The 24,343-nt window shown below is 37.0% G+C and overlaps 1 protein-coding gene across 8 annotated transcripts in view; it reads left to right on the forward strand.

Moving 5' to 3' along the window:
- VPS13B (vacuolar protein sorting 13 homolog B) overlaps positions 1-24,343 on the forward strand; it is an 804,655-nt gene that overhangs the window by 625,433 nt on the left and 154,879 nt on the right. For 7 of the 8 annotated variants that reach the window (XM_023248520.2, XM_045050210.1, XM_023248522.2 and 4 more), the window contains one exon: positions 15,977-16,372. In XM_023248520.2, the coding sequence (XP_023104288.2) occupies positions 15,977-16,372 (396 nt within the window). The remainder of the gene's footprint in view (positions 1-15,976; positions 16,373-24,343) is intronic. The other variant, XM_023248521.2, reaches the window with a different exon arrangement.

Raw genomic sequence — 24,343 nt, forward strand, 5'->3', positions numbered from 1 at the left:
CCAGCTTTGGCACAGGTCACGATCTCACAGTTTGTGTGTTTGAGCCCCACATCAGGCTCCATGCTGACAGCTCAGAGCCTGGAGTCTGCTTTGGATTATGTCTCTCTCTCTCTCTCTCTCTCTCTCTCTCTCTCTCTGCCCCTCCCCCATTCACACTGTGTCCCTCGCTCTCTGTCAATAATGAATAAACTTCAAAAAAAATTTTAAAAGGGAAGAAGAATCCAATATGTATTTGAAAAAAAAGTTTTAAATTAGAGAAGCAACAGATGCTCTATTTTATATAGCAAATTAAGGAAGGAGAGGAAAAGGACATATGCAGGTAATTTTTCAGTTTGGTAGCAAGAAATTAAGGGTAGCAAGAAATTAACTTTATCCATGAAGCTAGAAGCAAGATCACCTATTGAAGTTGAAGAGGGAGGAGAGGAGTTTGATGGTTTTGAGGCAGAGTGGGTTGAAATCATCTTCCAGTATGATTTTTTCATATCCCATACTCACTCTCATCTCTGTGCCTTTTCTTAACTTTTATATTATGGAAAATTTCAAATAGATACAAAAGTAGAGTGAATAGCGTATAGAACCTCCTGCTTAAATAATTGTCAGCTATTGACCAATCTTGTTTCTTGCATACCCCTATCCACTCCCTTACCTTCTGTATTATTTTGAAGCAAATTCCATGCATCATCTATCATCTGTAATATTTCAGTATAAAGTATCTCTAAAATACAACAACTTTAAAAAAATATAACCACAATACTATTATCAAAGCTAATCATTCTTCAGTGTTATCAAATATGTAGCTAGTATTCATTCAAATTTCCAATTATTCCATACATATCATAATGTGTGTGGATATGTGGGTATTGGTGTGCATGTATATTTCTTAGGTTTTTTTTTAAACCAGGAGCCATATATGTTCTACGCATCACTATTGGTTGATATGTATTTCTAGTATCTTTAATCATTAGTTTTCTCCTGTATTATTTTTCATCTCTTGTAATTTATATATTGAAGAAACCAAACTTGTAGAGTTTACAACAGTTTGGATTTTGTCTATTCCCCTGTCCTCTGTACTTCCTACATATAAATTGGTAGTTGGTTTAATCTATTCAGGTTTGCTTATTGTTACTATTATTTTCAGCAAGACTGTTCTGTAAAATGGTTTGTGTTGTTCCATCAGAAGGCACATAATATCTGAAGGTCTCCTTCTGTGATGTTAAAAGCCACTGATGCTGAATGCCTGAATTCATTGGAGGTTGCAAACAGTAATCTTTTCATTCTAACACTCTTTTTTCATGTATTAACTAAAGTACCTCTAGGGCGTCGGCTAAGCGTCCAACTTCAGCTCAGGTCATGATCTTACGGTTCATGGGTTCGAGCCCCATGTCAGGTTTTGTGCTGACAGCTCAGACTCTGGAGCCTGCTTCAGATTCTGCGTCTCCGTCTCTCTCTGCTCCTCCCCCATTCATGCTCTGTCTCTCTCTCAAAACTAAACACAAAATAAAATAAACAAAATAAAATAAAATAAAATAAAATAAAATAAAATAAAATAAGACAAAAGCTTCTGTAAAAAGAAGCATTCCTTCATCTACTACTTGGTTACTCAGTAGTATTGTTCATCTAAAGAAATGTAAAATAAATGCTTAATTCTTTTCCTTTATTTACCCATTTTCAAAAAGGAGCTGATTTTCTCAGTGAGAGGAGTTTTTCACAATGTACACATATATCAAATCATCACAATGTACACTTGAAATATATTACAATTTCATTTGTCGTTGCTACTTTAATAAAGCTGAGGGGGAAATGAATTATTTTTCTAGCATATTCCAATGGTGGCCAATTAGTTATTGCTTGGTATTCTTAAGTCATTATTTTTAATAATACTCACATTATCTTATCTTTGGAAGTGGGAGCCTCTAGAAATTGGCTTCTTCATGTTTTTAATCTTCCCTCACTGTGGAATCCTTGTTCCCTTATCTCAAAACAAGATTTGGCTGTTCCCAAAAGGCAGCTCTGCCGTCTCCAACCAAGGATGAGTACGTGCCATCACCGAGAAAAGCAAAATAAAAATAAAAAAAGAACACGGACGCCAGAAGAGCAAAGAGCTGCCAGAATTATTAGAGCAGTAGAATGTGCTTAGCCCTTTTTGATGCCTATTTAGAGGGAAAGAAGTTCATTTAGATAAGTTGAGTTCAATGCATTCATTTTAGAAAACCAGTACAATTCCCCTATAATCAAAGCACTTTTGGGGAGATACAATATAGTCAAAAACTCAGTGTGTGATCATAAGAATGTGTGCATGAGTAATAATAGTAGTGATGATGCTCACGTGCCGGTTGTACTCACCATGAGCTGCTGCTGGCTGACCCAGTCAAGAACACGTGTCAGTCCATGTGTCTGGGCAGCACGTGTGACCGCTTGTTTGTACCCAGTTCCACTTGATATACTGTTGTTAATTGAAGCACTCACATCTGCCACCATTGAGGTCTTTACACTTCACACCTTCAGTAAAAACACATTGATCTCATTGTCATGGGCAACTTTCCAGGTTTGCCAGCTCTCACACCTGTGAATACTCAGTCTCCACTGTCCATTATCATCAGGAATACATTTACGTGGACACTGTCACAAAAATCTCAATTTGAACTGCTGAATAAGAGAAAAAAATGTACTATGACCTAATAATAAAAAAATATTTTTTATTAGAGATGCTATAATGCATAAAATGAAGCTTGATTATAGATTTGTTCTGTGTTTTGCATTTACCTCTCTAAAATGGCACGGGGGCACCATCATCCCTGTGCCTATACGTAGCCACCACCCTATATGCACTGACTGTTTTTTTTAGCAAGGCTTGCTTGTCTAAAAAAAAAAATACATATATTTATATCTTTTACAAATAAAATTCCAAAGGAAGAAACACTTAACAAAGAGGTTTTCTTTCATAAATGTTATGATTTGGGTATAACAAGACATATTGAATCCATTGGGTTTTTGGTAATAGATTTCAAAATACATCATAAATGTAAGTAATATGATGACTAATGGGTCAAGTAAAGTTGGAACATTTTAAATGAGAAAATAGCTGGAACAGTTTTCAGGAAACTTTTCCAGTTGATGTTTGGTCCCCCACAAGGTGTGTATTAACATAAACTTAGGGGAATCACCTCTGGGGCTTGAATTTGCTCTCTGATTTCATTACTACAATATGATTCTTTTCCTTTCACTATTAAGTCATCTCCTAGGGTGATAGGAACATAAAATAAGTGTAATTTATTTGTATTTGTCTAATCTCCTTTTAACTCAATAGTCATCTCATCATTCTGTTTCCTGGTAGCTGTTCAGAAAGTTTTGAAAGGTAATTAGAATCTAATAATTGACAGGCATGGGTTTACTTGGTAACTTAAAGATATGGAATGTGTTCTGGGGATGGTGAGAAATTATATCTGGCAGAGAAATAGATGACTCAACTGGGAGATTCTCTGTTACTGCATATTCTTAAAACCTAAACTTTGAAAGTAATCTATTTATTAAAATTCAATGAGGATTATGAAAAAATTCTCAACCTTTTTAAAACAATCTGGTAATAATTCGAATAAAATCCACCTTAACAATCTATGCCTGGTTCTTTATCCAGGTATATTTCCAGTTCTCATAAAACATTATTCTATATAGTTTCCGCTATGTCTCTGTTGAATAAAACTTTTCTAGTCCATTTTTATTAATGTTTTCATCTTAATGGTGAAGTTAATGCGTTTCATCAATTTTTAAGTATAAATACCAGAAAATATATTGCTCAGTTTTTATTTTTATTTTTTTATGTTTAAACATGCCAGACTTTTTTGTTGCATAATTTTTCACATTTATAAAAATAATCTTCCTGTCATTATGAGACTGAAAATATTTACATTAAAGGCGCTAATTTTCTTCCCCCAAAAAGTGACTGCTAGTTCAAAGATGTGAAAGTTTTAGAGGCACTGCGTAATAAATGTAACAATACAAATTTGTTAAATTTGTCACATTTTTATATTTTTTTCATTTTTCTTTTTAATGTAATTTATTGTCAAATTGGCTAACGTACAGTGTGTAAAGTGTGCTCTTGGTTTTAGGGATAGATTCCCATGATTCATCGCTTACATACAACACCCAGTGCTCATCCCAGCAAGTGCTCTCCTCAGTGCCTATCACCCATTTCCCCCTCTCCCTCACCCAACCCCCCATCAACCCTCAGCGTGTTCTCTGTATTTAAGAGTCTCATGGTTTGCCTCCCTCCCTCTCTGTTTGTAACTATTTTTTCCCCTTCCCTTCCCCCATGGTCTTCTGTTCAGTTTCTCAAGATCCACATGAGTGAAAACATGATATCTGTCTTTCTCTGACTGACTTATTTCACTCAGCATAATACCTTCCAGTTCCATCCATGTTGCTGCAAAGGGCATGATTTCATTCTTCCTCATTGCCAAGTAGTATTCCATTGTATATATGAACCACATCTTTATCCATTCATCAGTTGATGGACATTTAGGCTCTTGCCATAATTTGGCTATTGTTGAAAGCGCTGCTATAAACATTGGGGTACAAGTGCCCCTATGAATCAGCACTCCTGTATCCTTTGGATTAATTCCTAGTAGTGCTATTTCTGGGTCATAGGGTATTTCTATTTTTAATTTTTTGAGGAACCTCCACTCTGTTTTCCAGAGCGGCTGCATCAGTTTGCATTCCCACCAACAGTGCAAGAGCGTTCCCATTTCTTCACATCCTTGCCAGCATCTGTTATTTCCTGAGTTAATTTTAGCCACTCTGACCAGTGTGAAGTGGTATCTCAGTGTGGTTTTGATTTGTATTTCCCTGATGATGAGCAATGTTGAGCATCTTTTCATGTGTCTGTTGGCCATCTGGATGTCTTCTCTGGAAAAGTGTCTATTCATGTCCTCTGCCCATTTCTTCACTGGATTATTTGTTTTTCGGGTGTTGAGTTTGGTAAGTTCTTTATGGATTTTGGATATTAACCCTTTATCTGATATGTCATTCGCAAATCTCTTTTCCCATTCTGTCAGTTGCCTTTTAGTTTTGTTGGTTGTTTCCTTTGCGGTGCAGAAGCTTTTTATCTTGATGAGATCCCAATAGTTCATTTTTCTTTTAATTCCCTTGCCTTTGGAGATGTGCGAGCAAGAAATTGCTGCAGCCAAGGTCAAAGAGGTTGCCTGCTTTCTCTTCTGGGGGTTTGATGGTTTCCTATCTCACATTTAGGTCTTTAATCCATTTTGATTTTATTTTTGTGTATGGTATAAGAAGTAGTCTAGTTTCATTCTTCTGCATGCTGTTATCCAGTTCTCCCAGCACCATTTGCTAAAGAGATGGTCTTTTTTCCATTGGATACTCTCTCCTGCTTTGTCAAAGATCAGTTGGCCATACATTTGTAGGTCCATTTCTGGCTTCCCTATTCTATTCCATTAGTGTATGTGTCTGTTTTTTTGTGCCAATACCATACGGTCTTGATGATTACAGCTTTGTAGTAGAGGCTAAAGTGATGCCTCCAGCTTTGGTTTTCTTTTTCAATATTTGGCTATTCGGGGTCTTTTGTGGTTCCATACAAATTTTAGGATTGTTTGTTCTAGCTTTGAGAAGAATGCCAGTGCAATTTTGATTGGGATTGCATTGAAAGTGTAGATTGCTTTGGGTAGTATTGACATTTTAATAGTATTTGTTCTTCCAATCCATGAGCATGGAATGTTTTTCCATTTCTTTGTGTCTTCTTCCATTTCCTTCATAAGTCTTCTATAGTTTTCAGCATATAGATCTTTTATATCTTCGGTTAGGTTTATTCCTAAATATTTTATGGTTCTTGGTGCAACTGTAAATGGGACCAATTTCTTAATTTCTCTTTCTGTTGCTTCATTATTGGTGTATAGAAAGGCAACCAACTTGTGAACACTGATTTTGTACCCTGCAACTTTGCTGAATTCATGTATCAGTTCTAGCAGCATTTTGGTGGAGTCGTTCAGGTTTTGTATGTAGAGTATCATGTCTTCGGTGAAAAGTGCAGTTTGATTTCTTCTTTGCCAATTTTGATGCCTTTTATTTCATTTTGTTGTCTGATTGCTGATGCTAGGACTTCCAACACTATGTTAAACCACAGTGGTTAGAGTGGACATCCATGTCGTGTTCCTGATCTCAGTTTGTCACATTTTTAGATGTGACGGTAGCTTCATGATTTTACTTGAAGGATTCATACGTGTTGATGGACTTTACACAACAGTAAAGGGCACTGTATCAGGGTGCGTGCTTCCTGTCTCTTGGTGGAGCTGGTACTTTTGAAAGCAATAGCTGGTATTACAGGATAGCCTCATTTCAGCCCTGCTTTGGGGGCTCTTGGCTTTCTAGGATTGTCCATCTTGCCCTAATGGGACTCCCCAGCATCCTGTTTACTCATAGATCTAGCTCTAGGGGAACAGGCACAAGGAACTGTGCATCCCAGTGGGGGACACCATGCACAGAGGTTGCACTGCATGCAAGCAAACATAAAAGAAAAATTTTAAGGTAAATTACTTAAATGTTTTAAATATCAATTTGTTTCTTATAAAAAGTTAACAATAGCTGTCTTGTGCTATGTATATATAGCTCTACTAGAGTTTTAAACTTTATGAAAGCTTTCATCAGCTACTGTTCAGTAATTGAGAGATTGTACTCCTAAGTTTAAGATCGCCCAAATGAAGTTTTGATGCATACATCTCAGTTTTGACATGACCCCACAGGAAGGATAAATCAAGTGACCAGAGTATCCAAATAAGAAGCCCTCCTTGACCAATCTGCTGGTCTGAGAAAGGGTGTTCCAGAAACCAACACCACAGAAAATTAACGTTAAAAATTCACATTTCAAATTCATGAAATAAATATAAGAAATTTAAGTAATTAAACTTTCAAAATATGTTTAAAATAATTCTGTAGCATTTATGCTTCTAAAGTTATTCAAGTTTAAAATCACACTGACACTCTTGGGACAAACTGTATGAGAGAGGGAGATCCAAGATACTGGTTCAGAACGTCTTTTTCCTAGGATTCGTTGAGTCCTGATTAATTGTTATGTGTAACTAGTAACCTAATAGAGATTCATGACTTTTAAAAATAGGAGAAGACAAGAAACTGTAAATCATTATGTATTTTCCATCTTCATTTCAAGCTGTTAGATTTGTATTGAATAAATATTATGGGCTGTCCTCCATGTTGCTTTTGGAAATGGATCTTTCTGATTTAAGGCTATTCAAAGAAGAAGTTATATTTGGTAAAATAAGGTCAATTATGTGCATCAAATAGATTCATACTTGAAATTCACCAATTTGATTAGATTTTAGTACACATTTCTTTATCTGAATTACCAGCATTTGAACTTTACTGACAAAAATAAAACCTTTTAAAATATGTTTTATAATATAAGCCAAGTCCTATGAAAGAATATATTCACTCTTGTGAATGAAACTGCTTTAGGTAGCACCAAAGTGACCTGTGCTTTTGAATTTTGCTGGCTTAACTGACTCTAGTCTAGCTGTTAAAACGCCTAATTTTCATGTGCCACATTTGGTATTAGTAAGATCAGGAACTGTCCTGCGTCTTCCTAACATTTAGAAGTTGTATTCCATCTTTTTCACTTTCTGTAGAAGGGCCACCTGTAATCTCACCATTAAAGGTATGAGAGCGTTCTACTTAGTACCTGGTTGGAGGGGTCATGGAGAGGTTTAGGAAAGCAAACCTAAAAAGCTAACCTAGTACACGTTTGGTTAACGCTTAGGCCTAAAGTAGGTTTCTGCTACATATAAGAGCCATGGACATACTCAAGCCGTTTGGCATTTTGAGAAACACACGTGAGACTAAAAAATAATGCAATGGAATGGAAGAAAAATATTCTATCATGCACATGACAAAGGCATTGAAATAACATTGTGTTTTATTTTTTTTTAATTAATATGCAATAAAACTGTCCTTTTTGGTGTACAGTTCTGTGAATTTGAATACATACACAGATTTGCGTAACTGCTACCACAGTCAGGGTATAGAACAGTTCCATCATCCAAAACAACACCTTTCATGGCATTTCTTCATAATCACACCCTCCCCCAAACCCTAATCTGTGATAACTACTGTCCTCCATCACTTTAAGGGGTTTTGTTTGTTTGTTTTGCCTTTTTGAGAATGTCCTACAAATGGAATCCTGTAGCATGTAGCCTTTTCAGACTGGCTTCTTTCACTTTCACTTGGGACTCAACCAAGATGTTGCATGTAACAATAGCATATTCCTTTTTATTGCTGAGTAGCATTCCATTATGTGGGGGTCCTATAGTTTAACAGTTCATCCATTGGATGACATCTAAGTTGTTTTCCAATTTTGGTGATTATGAATAGAACTACTTTAAACATTTGTGTGTAAGTTGTGTGAGCATAAGTTTTCATTCCTTTATGATAAATACCTACGTGTGAGATTGCTAGGTCATATAAATTTTATATGAAACTGCTAAAATGTTTTCCGGAGTGGATGTGTCCTTTGGCACTCCCACCAGCAATGCAGGAGAATTCCACTAGCTCCAGCTTCTCTACAGCACTCTATATTGTCAGTATTTTTTTATTTTAGTCATTCTAAACTTAATTTATACTTTTCTAATGACTAATGATGTGGGACATCTTTGTATGTGCTTATCTGCCATTCATGCAACCTCTTTGGTGAAGTGTCAATTCAGACCTTGTGCCAATTGTAAAATTAGGCTGTTTGTTCCTTGTTATTGAATTTTGAAAGTTCTTTATTATATTCTGGATACAAATCTATCGTCAGATAAGCAACTTTCTCCCAGTACATAGCTTGTTCTTTTTAGTCTCTAAATAAAAACTTTTTACAGAGCAAAAGTTCTTAGCAGTGAAGTCCAATTTATAATTTTTTTAATGAATATAATTTTTTTGGTACTATATATAAGAACCTTGCCTAACTCAAGGACTGGGAAGATTTTTCTCCTATGTTTTCATCTAAAAACTTAATTTAATTTTATATTTTGTATTTAGATCCATGATGTGTGATCCATTTTGAGTTAATTTTGTATATGGTATAAAATCGGGTTCAGGCCCTTCCCCCTCCCCCCCCCCCCCGCATGTGGATGTCCAGCACCGTTTTTTAATAAAACTATTCTACTTCGTTGAATTGCCTTTGTACCTTTTCCAAAAATCATTTGACATTTTTTTGGACTCTATTTTTGTTTTCTTCCACTGATATATGTGTATATCCCTTCTCCAAGACTATACTGTCTTGATCACAGTGGCTTCATCCTAAGTCTTAAAATGTTGTAAGTCCTCCAGTATTACTCTTCTTTTTCAAAAGTGTTTTTGGTATTCTAGTTACTTTGCTCTCCTGTATAAATTTTATAATCAGCTTTTCTGTATCTGAATAAGTACTAATGAGACTTTGATTGGAATTGTTTCAAATCTATAAATCAGTTGGGAGAAGATTGACATCTTTACTATGTTGAGTCTTCCAGTCCATGAATATATATACAGTATGTGTCTCTATTTACTTAAATCTTTCTTGGTATTTCATTAGCATTTTGTAGTGTTCAGCATATAGATACTGTATGTATTTTATTAGATTCATACTTAAGTACTTATTTTATTTAGAACTATAATAAATGTAATTTAAAAAAAATTTATTCCAACCTCACATAGCTACTTTGTAGAAACTGAATTGGTTTTTATGTGGTAATCTTGTATTCTAAAATCTTGCCAAATTCACTTATAAATTCTAGGAATTTTTTCTATATGTTCCATGGAGTTTTCTACGTGAACAATCATGTCATCTGTGGAGACATTTTTTCCCTTCCAATCTTTATTTTTATTTCTCTTTCTTGCCTTATTGCTCTTGGGTAGGATGTTTAATATTATGTTGAGTATAAGTAGTAAAAATGGATATCCTTGCCTTGTTTCTGATCTTAGGGGAAAAGCATTTGACCCTTCATGACTAAATATGATTTTAGCTGTAGGTTTTCACCTATGAACTTTATCAGATTAAGGAAGTTCCCCTCTACTGATAGTTTCTTAAGAGTTCTTATAAATGGATATTGAATTTTTCAAAACATTTTCCGTATCATCTTTTTGCTTGTTTGGTTTTAACTGTTAACATTACTACTTTGTTGTGGGGTTTTTTAATGGTTATTTATTTTTGAAAGAGAGAGAGGGAGACAGAGGATCCAAGCAGCCTCCGTGCTGTCAGTGCAGCCTGATGTGGGGTTCAGACTCATGAACTGCGAGACCATGGCCTGAACCAAAGTTGGCTGCTCAGCCGACTGAGCCATCCAGTTGCCCCAACATCATTACTTTGATTTTCTAATATTGAGCCAACCATGTACTCTTAGCATAAACCCTGTTGGTCATGGTATGTTATTAGTTTTATGTATTGCTGGATGTGATTCCTAATTTTTTTTTTTTTTGAGAATTTTTATGTCTCTGTTCTTAAGGTTAGTTTTACTGTCTTTGTCTGGCTTTGGTATCAATAATGATGGTTTCATAAAAATGAATTGAGTAGTGTTCTCTCCTCTTCTGTTTTCTGTGGCACAAGAAAATGAAGAAAACGAAGATTAAAAAAAAGGATTTTCATAGACCCTCTTGCGAGCACTAAGAATTCTCTTCTCACTTCCTAAAGCCAGAAACAGAGGATTTCTCCTAGTATTCGCTCTCTCCACACCTCACGCTCACTTTGGACTACCTTGAGTCCAGGCTGGGGGATACAGGAAGAAAAATTACAAACTCATTTCTATTTTGATGGTATTTTCCAATCTAGTCATCTTTTCCAGTCTTCCTGTTAGCATTTACTTTCCAGCATCCTCAAATCGCTACTCTGTGTAAGTTTTATAACTGCATTCTCTCCAGCTTCTGAATCTGCTTAGCGTGAGAGGGACAGGATTCTATCTTTCCTGGAATCCTTAAATAATTTTTAAAGAAAGGGAACTGGCAACTAATGAAGAACAAGGTATATTAGATATTTTTGCTTTGAGAGAAAAGATAAAAAAGAAGCCGAGGCAAACATTCCTAGGCCTTGAAACTTAATTTATACTCCCATTAGAAACTGGAAATGTTGTGTAACTAAATATACATGTGGAATTTGTGTTACTTTGCTGTTAATGGATAATAAATTAACTACAAATGTGGTGGCATGCAGCAACATAAATTTATTATCTCATAATCCTGTAGGTCAGAAGTCCATGTGGGTTCTGCTGGATTCTCTGCTCAGAATGTCACAGGGCTAAAATCAAGATGTCAGTTGGACTGGGCTTTAATCTGGGAGCTCCAGAGAAGAAACTCATTCTAGTTGTTCACATAACCTGGTTCCTTGTGGTTGTAGGATTGAGGTACCTAATTACTTGTTAGCTGTCGGCCAGGGTTTCCCTCAGTTCTAGGGCCTCTAATTCCTTTTCACCTGACCCCCATCATCCTCAAAGCAGCAATGACATATAATAGAGCCCTTCTCATGCTTCAAATCTCTCTGACTTCCCTTTCTGCCTCCTTCATATATAGGGTTTATATATTAAAGGGTTTATATATCTAGGCCTACCAGATAATTTCTGTGTTTTAAATTCAACTGAGCTAGTCTTTTTATCACAAGTATAAAATCCCTTCACAGCACAACCGTACCTAAAGTAGCGTTTGATTTAATAACCCGGGGAGAGACATCTTGGGCAGGGGAGTCATCTTTAGAATTCTGCCTACCACAGAACCAGATTAGAACGTTTGGCAGTGCTCCAGCATGATTAGACCAAACGTACTTCGTGCTGAGTGGAAGGCCCAGTGCTACATATTAATGATGAAAAGTAGGCACTCGAGGAACTTCTTCATTGGTGGAAGATATAATCTCATAAAAAGATACTTGTGCAAGGCTAGGTTTGTGGATCAACTTTTTGCAGAAAATGCTGAGCGCTATCCTGAAGATTAGGCATTAGGCAGAGAAAGAGTACAGTAGACAAAGGACCAATCTGAGCAAAGGCCTAGTGATATAACATAGCAGGAGCTGGAGGAAGTGGGCTTTATAAACTCTGTGATATTTCTGGAACCTTAATGTGCAAGGAGGAGAATGGCTGCAGATAAAGAAAGGCAGGGATTTTTTTTTTTTTTTCCATTCTAAGGAGCATGGTCTTTTGTACCACAGGTAAAGAAGAACCCTTAAAGAGTTTTAAACAGGAGTGAGCCAATCAGGATCACATTTGAAACAAATCATTTGGAAATTACTCTGGAGACTGGATTAACAGGAATTGTCTAGACAGATCATTTAGGCGGCTTTATAATAGCTGAACAATATCAAAGCCATGGAGGGGAAAAAAAATGGGGAGTGGCTGGAATGCTGGAGAGAAGAAGATTGGTTTCAAGCAATATTTTGGAAGTTGAACTTAATCATTGAGTAGATTTGGACCAGGAAAAGAGGACATGAAATGAGTCAAAAAGTCCGATTTCTGATTTGAGCCACTTGGTAGATTATAGAGCCATTAACTGCAACAGGGAATATAGCACGCCCAAGAGGAGTTAATGGATTGTTTTGGATAAAAGGATGAGACTATGGGAGTTCAGTAGAAAGGAAAGATTCATTCATTTTTTCCTTCATTATATCATTAAATACACATTTAGTACTCACTGTGGACTGGACAGTAGTTTAGACACTCAGAATATTAAGATGTAGGACAGCCCTTACTCTCCAGGAGCTCACAGTTCACTGGACTGTGACAGATACATAAGAAGGTAACTATAAAAATAATATAAACAGGTGCCTGATGAACCACGATGCACAGGGTATTCTGGAAGCATTGCATGAGCAGCATCTTACTTGGCCACAGGGGTCAAAAAGGATTTCCTGGAGGAAGTGACTCAAGGACTAAGTCCCAAAGGATAAGTTAAGGTAATAACCACAGATGTAAACAGTCACTGGGACCACAGTAGGATCCATATCAAGGTAGTAGCCAGCAACTCATACATAGCATTCCACCAGTGACTTGACAGTCTACAGACAGGGAAAATAGATCCCTTAGGCTTTGCAGTTGGTTTAGGTGGATATTGGGCAACTTCCTGAATGGATCACTAAATTGTGTCTGGAGCTGCAGAAAGAACACTTCAGACCCTTCGCTTAGGTTGTGCATATTACGAATCCAGACAAAAGCAGGTGGCTTCTGGCCCCAACACTTGAGTCTTCTTTCTGCTATAGCTTTGTTTTGGTTTCCTGTTGGTGCTTTCATCTATTAAGATTGTCCTCTTTTTTTCATTGTGGCAAAAGGTAGTATTATTTTCTGTGAGGCCATGGAATTTGGAAGCCCATGTAAAGGGTGGGTAGGCAGAGCAAATAAATGTATGGGTCATTCGAACCATCCAGTTTTCCTAAAGTATTTACCCACCAGCTTCTTTCAGTACCCTCAAACCTACAAATCTAAAATAATGCCTTTCAACAAGTGGTGCTGGTATAACCGGAAACTCCCAAGTAGAAGGAAGAAGTTGAACCCCTACCTCACACAGTACTCAAAAGTTAATGCAAGGACAGTCACAGGCCTAAATGTAAGAGGTAAAACTAAAAAACTTGTAAAATAAAACGTAAGTGTCAGTCTTCATGACTTTGGGTTAGCAGTGGTTTCTTGATAGGACCCTGAAAGCATAATCAAAATAATAAATTGAAATTCACAAAAATTAAAGTCTTCTGTGCTACAGATGATAGCATCAAAAAAAAAAAAACTGAAAAAATCCACAGAATGGGAGAAAACATTTCCAAATCCTCTATTTGATAGGGACTTGTATCCAGAATATACAAAGAACTCGTATAATTCAGTAATAAAAAGACAACCCAATTTTGAAATGAGCAAAACATGTGAATAAACATTTCTCCAAGAATATATACAAATGGCCAATAAGCATATGAAAAAGTGCTCAATATCATTCAGTGTTAGGGAAATACAGATCAGAATTACAGTGGGCTACCACTGTATACCCACTAAGATGACTGTAACCAAATATAACCCAGAAATCCCACTCCTAGGTAGATACCTAAGAGAATTGAAAATATGATCACATAAAAATTTGTATGTGAATGTTCACAGCAGCATTATTTATAATAGCCAAAAAGTAGAAACAACTCAAGTGTCCATTAACTGATAGTGGATGAACAAAATGGGGTCTATCCATATGTTGGAGTATTATTCAGTTACAAAAAGGAATAAAGTACTAATACATATTTCAACATTAACGAACCTTAAAACCTTTTGCTATGCTAACTGACGGAAACCAGACCCACAAGGCAAGACATTATATAAGTCCGTTTATATGAAATGTCCAGAATAGGCAAATCTATGGCGACAGAAGTTAGATTAGTGGTTGCCTGAAGCTGGAGGTAGGGGATGGGTGAGAGGGACTGCTAAGTGGGCTGGGATTATTTTGTGTGTGGCGATGATAATGTTCTGGAAGTAGACAGGCAATAATTGCACACTCCTGTGAGTTTACTAAGAAACCATTGAATTGTACACTCTAGGTAAACTGTATGGTGTGTGAGTTAACATGTCAATAGGAGGTGAAAAAATGATTCATTTAAGTTAGGGTGTTATTTCTATTTAAAAAAAATAGGGGAGCAGGGGACTTTTTAGTATTGCAAAGGGCGAGTTAGATATCTGATCCTTTCCAGTGGACACCTAGTTAGAAGCAGGACTCTCAGAGTTTTGCTGGGCCTGATTAAAAGAAACACATGGGAAGGCACACTTAAAAAGGATGACACCCTGAGGGAACCTGGGTGGCCAGGAGAAAACTGTAAGCTGAGGAAGGTGAGAAAAGGTCCTCCTTATGAAGAAAAGTATAGAAATTAACTTGATCTGCTTAACGATCTTGCCAGTAGCTTCATCTGGGTTTATATCTTGTATTACATCCCCAGTCTCCAGTGAAAAGAACACTTGTTAGGTTAAGTCAAGCTCACACATGGGCAAGACACAACGTGCCAGGCACTATGTATAATGATGTATGATGTGTTCTGCCTTCACGGTGCTTATAGTCTTATGTCTTGACTGATAACGAAAACAGAAGTAAGAAGAAAGCAAAAACAGAAAATTAAAGCTAGTTAGTTTTAATATGAGGTAACTAAGCAGCAAATAAGGACAACATCTGGTGTATGGTACATATAAAATGGACTGTAGGTTTTAGGAGATCTCAGTCTACACTTGCTTCATTCGACGGGGTGTTTAAATTTTTTAGAATGCAGAATGTAGGGAAAGATGTAAAGGGACTCTTCTGGTTTGCAGCAGGTCACAAAGGGGAAACAAACTTTTTCTGCATATACTCAATCAGAGAAGGAAAGGCTACTTCAGTTAGTTGTGGTTTTTTTTTTTAATGTTTATTTTTGAGAGAGACAGAGACGGGGGAGGGGAGAGAGGCAAAGAGAGAAGGAGACAGAGAATCCAAAACAGGCTCCAGGCTTTGAGCTGTCAGTACAGAGCCTGATGCGGGGCTCCAACTCATGAACCATGAGATCATGACCTGAGCTGAAGTTGGACACTTAACCTACTGAGCTTCTCAGGCGCCCCTGGACAGATATTTTTTAATACTGATATTTGTGTCAAGCATTGTGCCAGTTACTAGGAGGTGTCCTTTTGCCTTGGAAGAAAGAACACCAGTTCCAGTAACAAACTGAAATAGCTGCTTAATTTTGCCTCAGAGTGAGAGGGCAGAAGTAGATGTCCATGGGTGGCCTTCAGTCTATCAGGAACAGTCACATGGACTGAAACAGGAAGGTAAGCATGTAAGTAGTCCCGGGAAAGTGTTCCTTTGAGTAACTACATGGAAAGAATAGTTAAGTGATGAGTAAAAGAATGATAACATCTGGCATCCTAATGAGTCTGCTGTGCAAGTGCAGGGAAACTTAAATAGGAGCTTGCCAGGGAAGGAAGGGCTTATATTCAATGACAGAACTTCAACAATCTTCTTATCTTTTTTAATTCTGTAGCAGATATCAACTTGGATATCTCAAAGCCTTTGAAAGCCAACCTGAGTTTTACCAAGCTGGATCAGATAAACCATTTTTTAAAGAAGATAAGAAGTGTACACAGCAAAGAGACCTCAGCCCCATTGGACACCATGTTGAATAAGGATGAGTTTCCAGCCTCCAAGTGTTACCGTGGAAAGTTGTCTAAACCCAAAGTTCATGGTGTTGGAGCACAAAAGATTCCATTTCAAGAAAACCTGTGGAGAACTATTTCTTGCTTTCAAAAAATCACTGTCCATACTACTCAGATTGTGATCTCCATGGAAACTGTTCCCCATCCTAATAAACCATGCCTGTTAGCATCTTTATCAACCCTCAGTGGAAGCCTTAATGTCAAAGCAGCACAAAAAGTACCTGGTAAGTCACAGAAAGGGGGAGAGGGGAATGATAATATGATTTGTTAACATCTGAAAGTGCATAATTTTGAAGATTCATAGAGGTTAAAAGTTTGAAGGACCACTACAAATAGAGACATTTCTGGTCTGTGACCTTATTTTAACAGATAATTTTATAACAAATCCTTCGAACCTAAATATTTTAACACCCTGAATTAAAGTCGTATCCGTCTCTTCAGGCATATTCCTACAAAGGCCTACAAAACCAAAGCCATCCATTTCTAAATTTCTTTTTACCTAGAATAGTGGTAATGGAACAGTGGAGTATCAGGTTTTGTTAACCCTTAGAGCAGTGGTTCCCAAAGTGTGGTCTCAGAACCAACAGCATCAGCATCACCTGGGAACCTGTTAGAAATGCCGGTGTTCAGACCCTACCCCCGACCTACTGAATCAAAAACCCTGGGCATGGAGCCCAGAAACCTATTCCAAAAGCTCTACAGGTGATTCTGATGGACTGTGTTAGGTCACTGGTCACACTTTATTTAAAAAGAGAAGAATTGTTCTGGTGGCAGGTGTGCTGCACAAAGCATAGTAATAGAAACCAAGTCTCAACTTTGCAAGGACAATACCACTGATGGTGCCAGCAATACCTGGCAGAGAAAAGGCTGTGCTTCAGTGCCTCACCTAGCAAAGAGTGGCACGCACTCTGCAAACGTTGATGGGTGGAGAGCTGAGGAATTAACGGGCAGTGACATCTACGTTTTCTTCTTTTGCTACCATGACTGAAGTGCTATGTGCTCTTTCACACTGAATCACAAAGTGTAGGCAGAAGGAGTGGGAGGAGGGGAAGAGGAAAGACAAGGTACAGGTAGGAAGTAACACTTTTCAATCACAGAACCTGCTAGCTACTGTGGGAGTTCGGGGCACAGTGCCAGAAATTTTACTTTGAAAGTAAAAGTAGCAAAAGGGAAACATTTTTTCCACTTTAATTTGCAGGAAAGAATTGGGGCTAAAGGGGATAAAGTAAATCCTGAAACTATACGCAACTTAGTTGCTTCCTAAGAAGTAGTTAAGTGGCAGCTGGAGACTCACTGGAACTTAGTTCCACATAGCCATTTTGGGCACAGTAGTTTAAGAGATAAAGGGAAAGTTTTATGGTGGAGAAGTACAAATTTTAGGCCAAAAAGTAGATGATTTATTTCTTTCTCACCAGAAATATTTGTGACCAAGCCAGCTAAAAGCACTGTATTTTTTTTATTGTCTTAAAAGTTAGAAATGAAAAATGTAAGGTCCATGGGACATGAACGACTATGAAACACTGGAGGCTACAATGCCTGATTTATCCACAAATAAATTGCAAGCCAGACAAGGTTGGGCCCGTTCCCACGCCTTTCCAGTTGTACCTTAATCATAGTAGGGAAAGGTTAGCATTCAGACACAGGAAAAGAATTTAAATGGACTATACTCAATTCTAGGTCCTTTTCTGTTTTCATCCTCATTTCTTGTTTTATTCATTTTCTACTCATTTTACCCAGTTTTAATGGTGTTTGTCCTCAGTAAACATCTCTAAAATGTAGTTAAAATCCTCTCACTGACCTCTACAAGATAGTAGCCTCACTCTCCTTTTGTAACTTGTGTTTTCCCCCTCATACCAGAAAAACTACCTACCCCTATCCCTTTTACAATCATGGGCTTCAATGTAGTTAAACACAGAATTAGAAACTATAGCTCCTACAAAGATATACTTTATACAAGTCTAACGTGTAATGGCCGACAGACGTTCTAAAGTAGTTACTTGTGTCAACAAATCAAATCAAATTGAAGTTAGCTATTTAACAGGAACAATTTTATTATGAGAACATAACTAACACCAAATCTGTTTTCCCTACATTCTCCTCAATGTAGTGGCATGCTCAAACAGTTTAAGAAGATAACAAAGCCAGCAAAATAATAATTAATTACAATTAAATAAAATTGGGGTAAGTTCTAGTTATTGCTGATGGATGATTTCTGAGAAATTATAATTGAGAGACTATTACATATTTGTCAAAAATTGATTTTTTAGCTAAGCAAAACTTTTTAAGTCAAATATAATTTAAGCTTTGAACATTAATTTCATTATATTGAATATCTTAAAAATTCATGCTTTGCAACCTGGATGAAATATACTCAAATCTGTGTTCAAGGTATATTTTTGATGAGTGGTAAAAAGTATCCCTCACAAACAAAAAAAAAATCCCCTTTTACCAGTAGTTCTATTTCTTTTCGTATTCTGCAAGCGACATCGTTCTGCACTGAACTAAACTTTTTTTATAGTGTATCTTTGAGCTCAACAGAGTTAATGTCAGAGTTTTATAGTTTGAATCTAATACAGAAATACTTAACTGTGTCTTTGATTTTACAGTTTATATAACTATTGTGACCATCTGCAGCAGCTGCACTTTTCACATTATTTGCTGAACCAAATTGAGCACAGTGACAAAAGTAGTCATCTCAGATGTACTATTAAACAGAGAAAGAAAAGGGAGCATTGCCTGGGTACAGTATAGCCATCTGCTGTACAGATGTTATTGTATAGAATGACTTAAGATAAAATAATTGTAGAAAATTTTCATTAAAACCTCAACAATTTGCACTTGTTTATGCGAATCTGCATAACTCCCCAATGAGACAACACACTTGGGGTTTCTTTGGTTCTCACTCACTTTCTCTTTGATCCTTTTTGATGTGCTGACTTTAATAAACACAGTCAAAAACACTGCAAAAACATCATGGAAAAAACTACAAAGGAACAATTATAGCAGCAGAAACTACTCTAATCCCTAACTTACGCAAGCTATTTTTAGTGAAATATTTTTTTTAACACTCTTTATGTGACAATGTTATATAAACAGGGTAAAGCGGTCCTTTCCAGATGAGTTTTAATTTAGGGGCTGAAATAGACTTGTAATGCCAGAGGAATCTTATGTTCTAAGTAATATTTAGAGAAACACAATGGGGAATGTGTTATAGTCTGTAAGGTACAAAAAAATATTTGAGTTCATCTAATGATTGTATTTTTTATCATCTAAACCATCCTAAGTTTAGGAGAAGAGTATAGGGAAAGGGAATGATAAAAGCCTGACAGGGGAAAATTAATCTTCTTCCCAAGACATTGATAATAACACTTAAATCGAGAACCACTCTCGTGTTCATTTACTGGCTTTTGCAACAAAATATGTACAAATTATTTACTGAAATGTTTTCATCATTTGAAACAAAATGAAATGGTTAAATATTTTCAACTTAAAAAAAAAAAAGGAAATCTACAAGTTTTTCTTAGCCTTCCGTCCTATCCTGTGACGCTAAACTATAAGAGTTTCAAGGGACTTGATTTTTTTCTTAATTCTACTCTGCAGATGCTGGTGTAACAGTGACTTAAAATAACCTAACCCATATTTTTGCTGGAGTACTTATGTTCTTCCATATGTCTTTGGTAAAAGGTCCCTAAAGTTCTGATTTTAGTAGATGTAACGCTTAGATTTTTTTTAAGTTGGTATATAATATTGAAAAAAAAATAACAGTGAATCTCATTTAGAGATTATATCTTATTTTCTGAAACATTTTAAGGCTGATAGTATTTCTTTTGCTATCCATTAAATCCGTCCCAGTCTACAGTGTGTTCTTTTAAAAAATAATCCCCTTCCCCCTACCTACACACACAACACACAATCTTTTTGCCGTTTGAAGTATGTCATTTTGGAGAAACCATAAGTATATAGCTATAAATTGTGAACGTAGTGCTGCACTTTCCACAGGCCGAGTGGGGAGTGAGCTGCAGACTTTAGCTCCCCTTGTCAGAGTAAATTATGACTCTATTAGGGCAGCACTCCTTAGATTTTGGCAAACAAGGGTACACAATTCAGGCTGTGAAATAGCTGTCCTTTAGGCTGCCTTGCTCTTGTTCAGGGACACTTGGATTAGCAACTTCCATGTAAATAAGGAAAAGGGAAATAGGGTATGAACAAGCTAGATGGCACAGAGGGTTGGGGGAAGAGCCTAAGTGAGGCCACCGTGGTTTGCATTTTAGTCAGAACTGGGGAAAAGTTGCAAGGATCCTCCTTCCATAGGCACTTAGGGGACTTTTCATCCACAGCAGAAAGCAATGAGTTGAACCCCTTTTGGTCAAAGAGCTGTAGTTCAAATAACTTTCACTACCCCAGTCTCTGCCATCCAGATGTACTGTCTTTGTGTATAAACAAGAGTAGAGAGGAAGAAAGCATAACCACATTATCTTTCACGTACACCAATGCCTCTTCTTTTGTTCACTGAATTCAGGACCAACCAAATGCAAAGAACCTAAAGTTCCTTTTTATGTATTGAAAAGTGAAACCCAGTCATTAATTGATACAAAGTGGAGTTCCAGCTTTTCATTCCATGGTTAACTGGATCTCCTGAGGAAAATCCTTAAGGCGTTGTCGTAGCGTTGGATGCTGCAGAAATGCAAGTAAGCCTAAGGGGAAAGAAAACGTTAAATTAGATATGACTACCTAAAATAATATGTTGCAATAGCAAGCCATTTACAACACCCCAAAGACTTTTGTTACTTTTAGAAAGAAACAGCTTCTCTTTCCAATGCCTGAACAATAGGAAATGAATTCCTTGACAGTGAAAGTCAGAGGACAAACTTAGCTTTCAAGCCACCACTGAGGACTGAAGTAGGAGTACAGCTTGTAGACAGCTATACAAATCACTAACAAACCTTAATGAATATTGGGTGTGGGCATCAGGGTCCTGTCATTTTTGACACTATGTCCCAAGTAGCTTAAACCCAACACTCAAGGAAAGGTGGAGACCTCATTGGGTCTGTAACATCTGGGATTTTATTTGTCATTTTGGCATACCCCGCAAGCGCAAAAGAAAGAGTAAAAGGGGATTATCTTGACAATGAAATGAGTTACTGAATCTTGTGATAATGAAAAGCAGAAGAATTCTAATGCCTTTCTATAGTCCCTGAGGTAGAGGTGCGTTTATAGTTTTGCAGAAGTAAAACGTAGGCAGGCAGAACAGATGGCCTAGAGTCCCTGAAACATGACACCCCTCATCTCAGAACTGAGTACCACTATTAATCCTGGTCAGATTCCCTCTTATTACTTTATAACAAGGTTCAAAGTTGCTACTGATGAACTGGCGTATCCCTCTTGTTTTACTCTTAAATTACCTATATCGATTACTGATTTTTTTCAACAGTGATATTTTTCTGTATATACTGATGGACTATTGAGACATTCAAAAGAAGTAGAATAGGAAGTTCTAAAAATTGAACAAGAAATAAGTTAGCAAAAGTAAAATTCTCACAGATTTTTTTCAATATAATGTGTCATAGTATTTCTCTAATATGGTGGGAAATAAAAACCCTAAATGTATAAGATACTCTCTTGGAGAAAATTCTCTCGTCCTCTTCTTAGAAATCACATGCAGTGGAGAAGAAATCCCACCATACAGATGTTATGCTCCTTGTCAGAATTGTTACCATAATGTATGATTAACCAGAGTTTAGGACAATCATAGGCAATATTAATATTGTTATCTTAGATCTTTTTTTCACACCCTCAAAAAGAGAGGTAAAAAATTAAGCATGTCTTTTGTTTTTTAAAAGAAAAAACCCACTGGGAGATAAATGTTGTTCAGATGTTTACCACGGTTACTTACTCTTTTGTTTAACCAAATTATATTAATGCAGTCTTCTAGGTCTTTCTCTTGGGATACTTAATTTTTTCTGTTTTAAAAGGTGTGTGGGTTTTTTGAAATGTCTTTTAGGTGATTATTGTTCTTCATGTACATTTTTTGTTTTAGTGCTATGTGGTTACTATAGCTGCTTTGGATTCCAGTGGGAAGCCTTTAAAATACATAGGAGAGTAACTTTAGAAATTAAGAAGATAACCACTGGGTTGAATTTCTAATGTGTTAAAAACCATCTAATAAGCAGCCACCTTAGGATGCTGAGCACTGCCATGTGCTGTGGTGTGGTGAACATGATGTACCTGCCCAGCCTTTCGTAGGGGGAGATGAGCTCATCCCGGAGAGATAACCATCTCTGACTTTTTCTTCTGATTCATCATCGACCTGAACTCCATTTGAACCTTGTTAGACAAAAAACAAGCAGAATTCCTGGCCCAAACTATAAAATATAATTAAGCCCTTTTGAAATGATGTGTAAAAGAACATTGCTGTACCCCCACTTATAACCACTACCACCACCACAACCAATAAAGTTAAATCAAGCACTGCCTGTAATGGATTAAAATAATAAATGTTCCTGGATTTCAGTGTTTGAAGTACTTGAAGAAAACAGGCTCCCAGCAACCCGGGTAGCTGAATGCAGGAGAGACATTTATTAATGACGAGTTCAAGGATTTGGCCTGTTTAAGATCATTACTTTGTGTTTACTGTGTGTTACACATCTTTTATATTTTTACGCAGCCCACATGTGTCCACATGCAATAATGAAAGCTTTTTTTCCAACAAAAGAATTGTTAATTGTGTAAATGTGGTTCTCTTGGGGAATGTGAAGTCTTCCTAGGACTCTGCTCCTTCTAATGAGAAATCCAGTACAATTATACTCTTCCAAGTATATCCACCTTCAGTCCTGTCTCGAGCTAAATTGGTCTATTTCTTCTATTGTTTTTAGTTACCAAATTCCAAACTTAATCTAGACAACTAGAAAACCGTTGGCCTTAGGTTATATATTTTACAATTGTGTCCCATTGCAGTGGACTTTTTGTATCTTAAGTACTGTAGAAAAAAAATCCTTTTTATTTCTTCTCCAAAGAGTTTTAACAAAGGTACGGTAAAGAATGATTCTCTAGTTTTAGATACATTTTGAGATAACAAAAATGCTATCAGTTGACATAAACATATCTCACTGCGAAGTGCTTTTAGAGAAGAAAGTTTCCAGTCTTAGCTGGTAATTAAGTCCTGGAGATCTTAATAGCTTCTCCTCCGTATCCTAATGATAGCCCCTTATAGGTCACTATTAGGTGAAATGGACAAGAACTGTCACAACCCTCAGTGCTAGGACTGTGGAAAAAGATTAGCATTAATCTCTTTCCCCCACTCCACTGAATCTGTGACAGCATTTACTTTTGCCTGTGGTCACAGCAAATTGCCCTCTCATCCACATAAGCCATGAGTAGGCTATTTGCTAGGAAAGTTTCTGGCAAAGCAACCTCGTCAGTGATGAGTGACTAAGGACACATCTTAGATGTTCTTGTGCTCTCTGGCTGGGCTTCTCTGGACCTGTAGGCTATGTTGGCATAACATACTGAGGCCGTGAAAGACAGCTAAGGACAGGAAAAAGCATTTATTCACAACCCTATTGCCAGTTGGAAAAATGAAATTACTAAGAGCTAACTAATAGCAGTAGTTTTTATAGAGCAACCTGGTGCTGGAAGGAGGCAGACAGAATCTGAATCCTAGCCCTGCTACTTACTGGCAGTTGATCGTGGTAAAAGTTACAACACAGCTCATTTCCAAAACGAAGGCAAAAATACTTAATTCACAGGCCTCTTGAAAGGATTAGGTGAAATAATTAACTCAGAGTACTCTACACATTTCTTGGCACAAATTTATTTAATTCCTCTATAAATGTTGGGGTTTTTTTGTATCTTCTTTCCCTTCCTTCTCCCCATACCACAAGAATACTAAAGTCATAGATCATGAAATGTATTAGTTTAAAATTATATTAAAGATCATCCTTTTTTAAAAAAATGTTTATTTACTTTTAAGAGAGAGAGAGTTCCAGCAGGGGAAGGTCAGGGAGAGAGGGAGACAGAGAATCTGAAGCAGGCTCCAGGCTCTGAGCTGTCAGCACAGAGCCCGACGCGGGGCTCGAACTCAGGAGCTGTGAGATCATGACCTCAGCTGAAGTTGGATGCTCAACCGACTGAGCCACCCAGGCACCCCAAAGATCATCCTTTTCTTTATCAAGAACCCTCTTTTCCCTTTTCTCTCA

This window comes from Felis catus, chromosome F2, assembly GCF_018350175.1.
Source record: "Felis catus isolate Fca126 chromosome F2, F.catus_Fca126_mat1.0, whole genome shotgun sequence".
Classification (NCBI taxonomy): Eukaryota; Metazoa; Chordata; class Mammalia; order Carnivora; family Felidae; genus Felis; species Felis catus.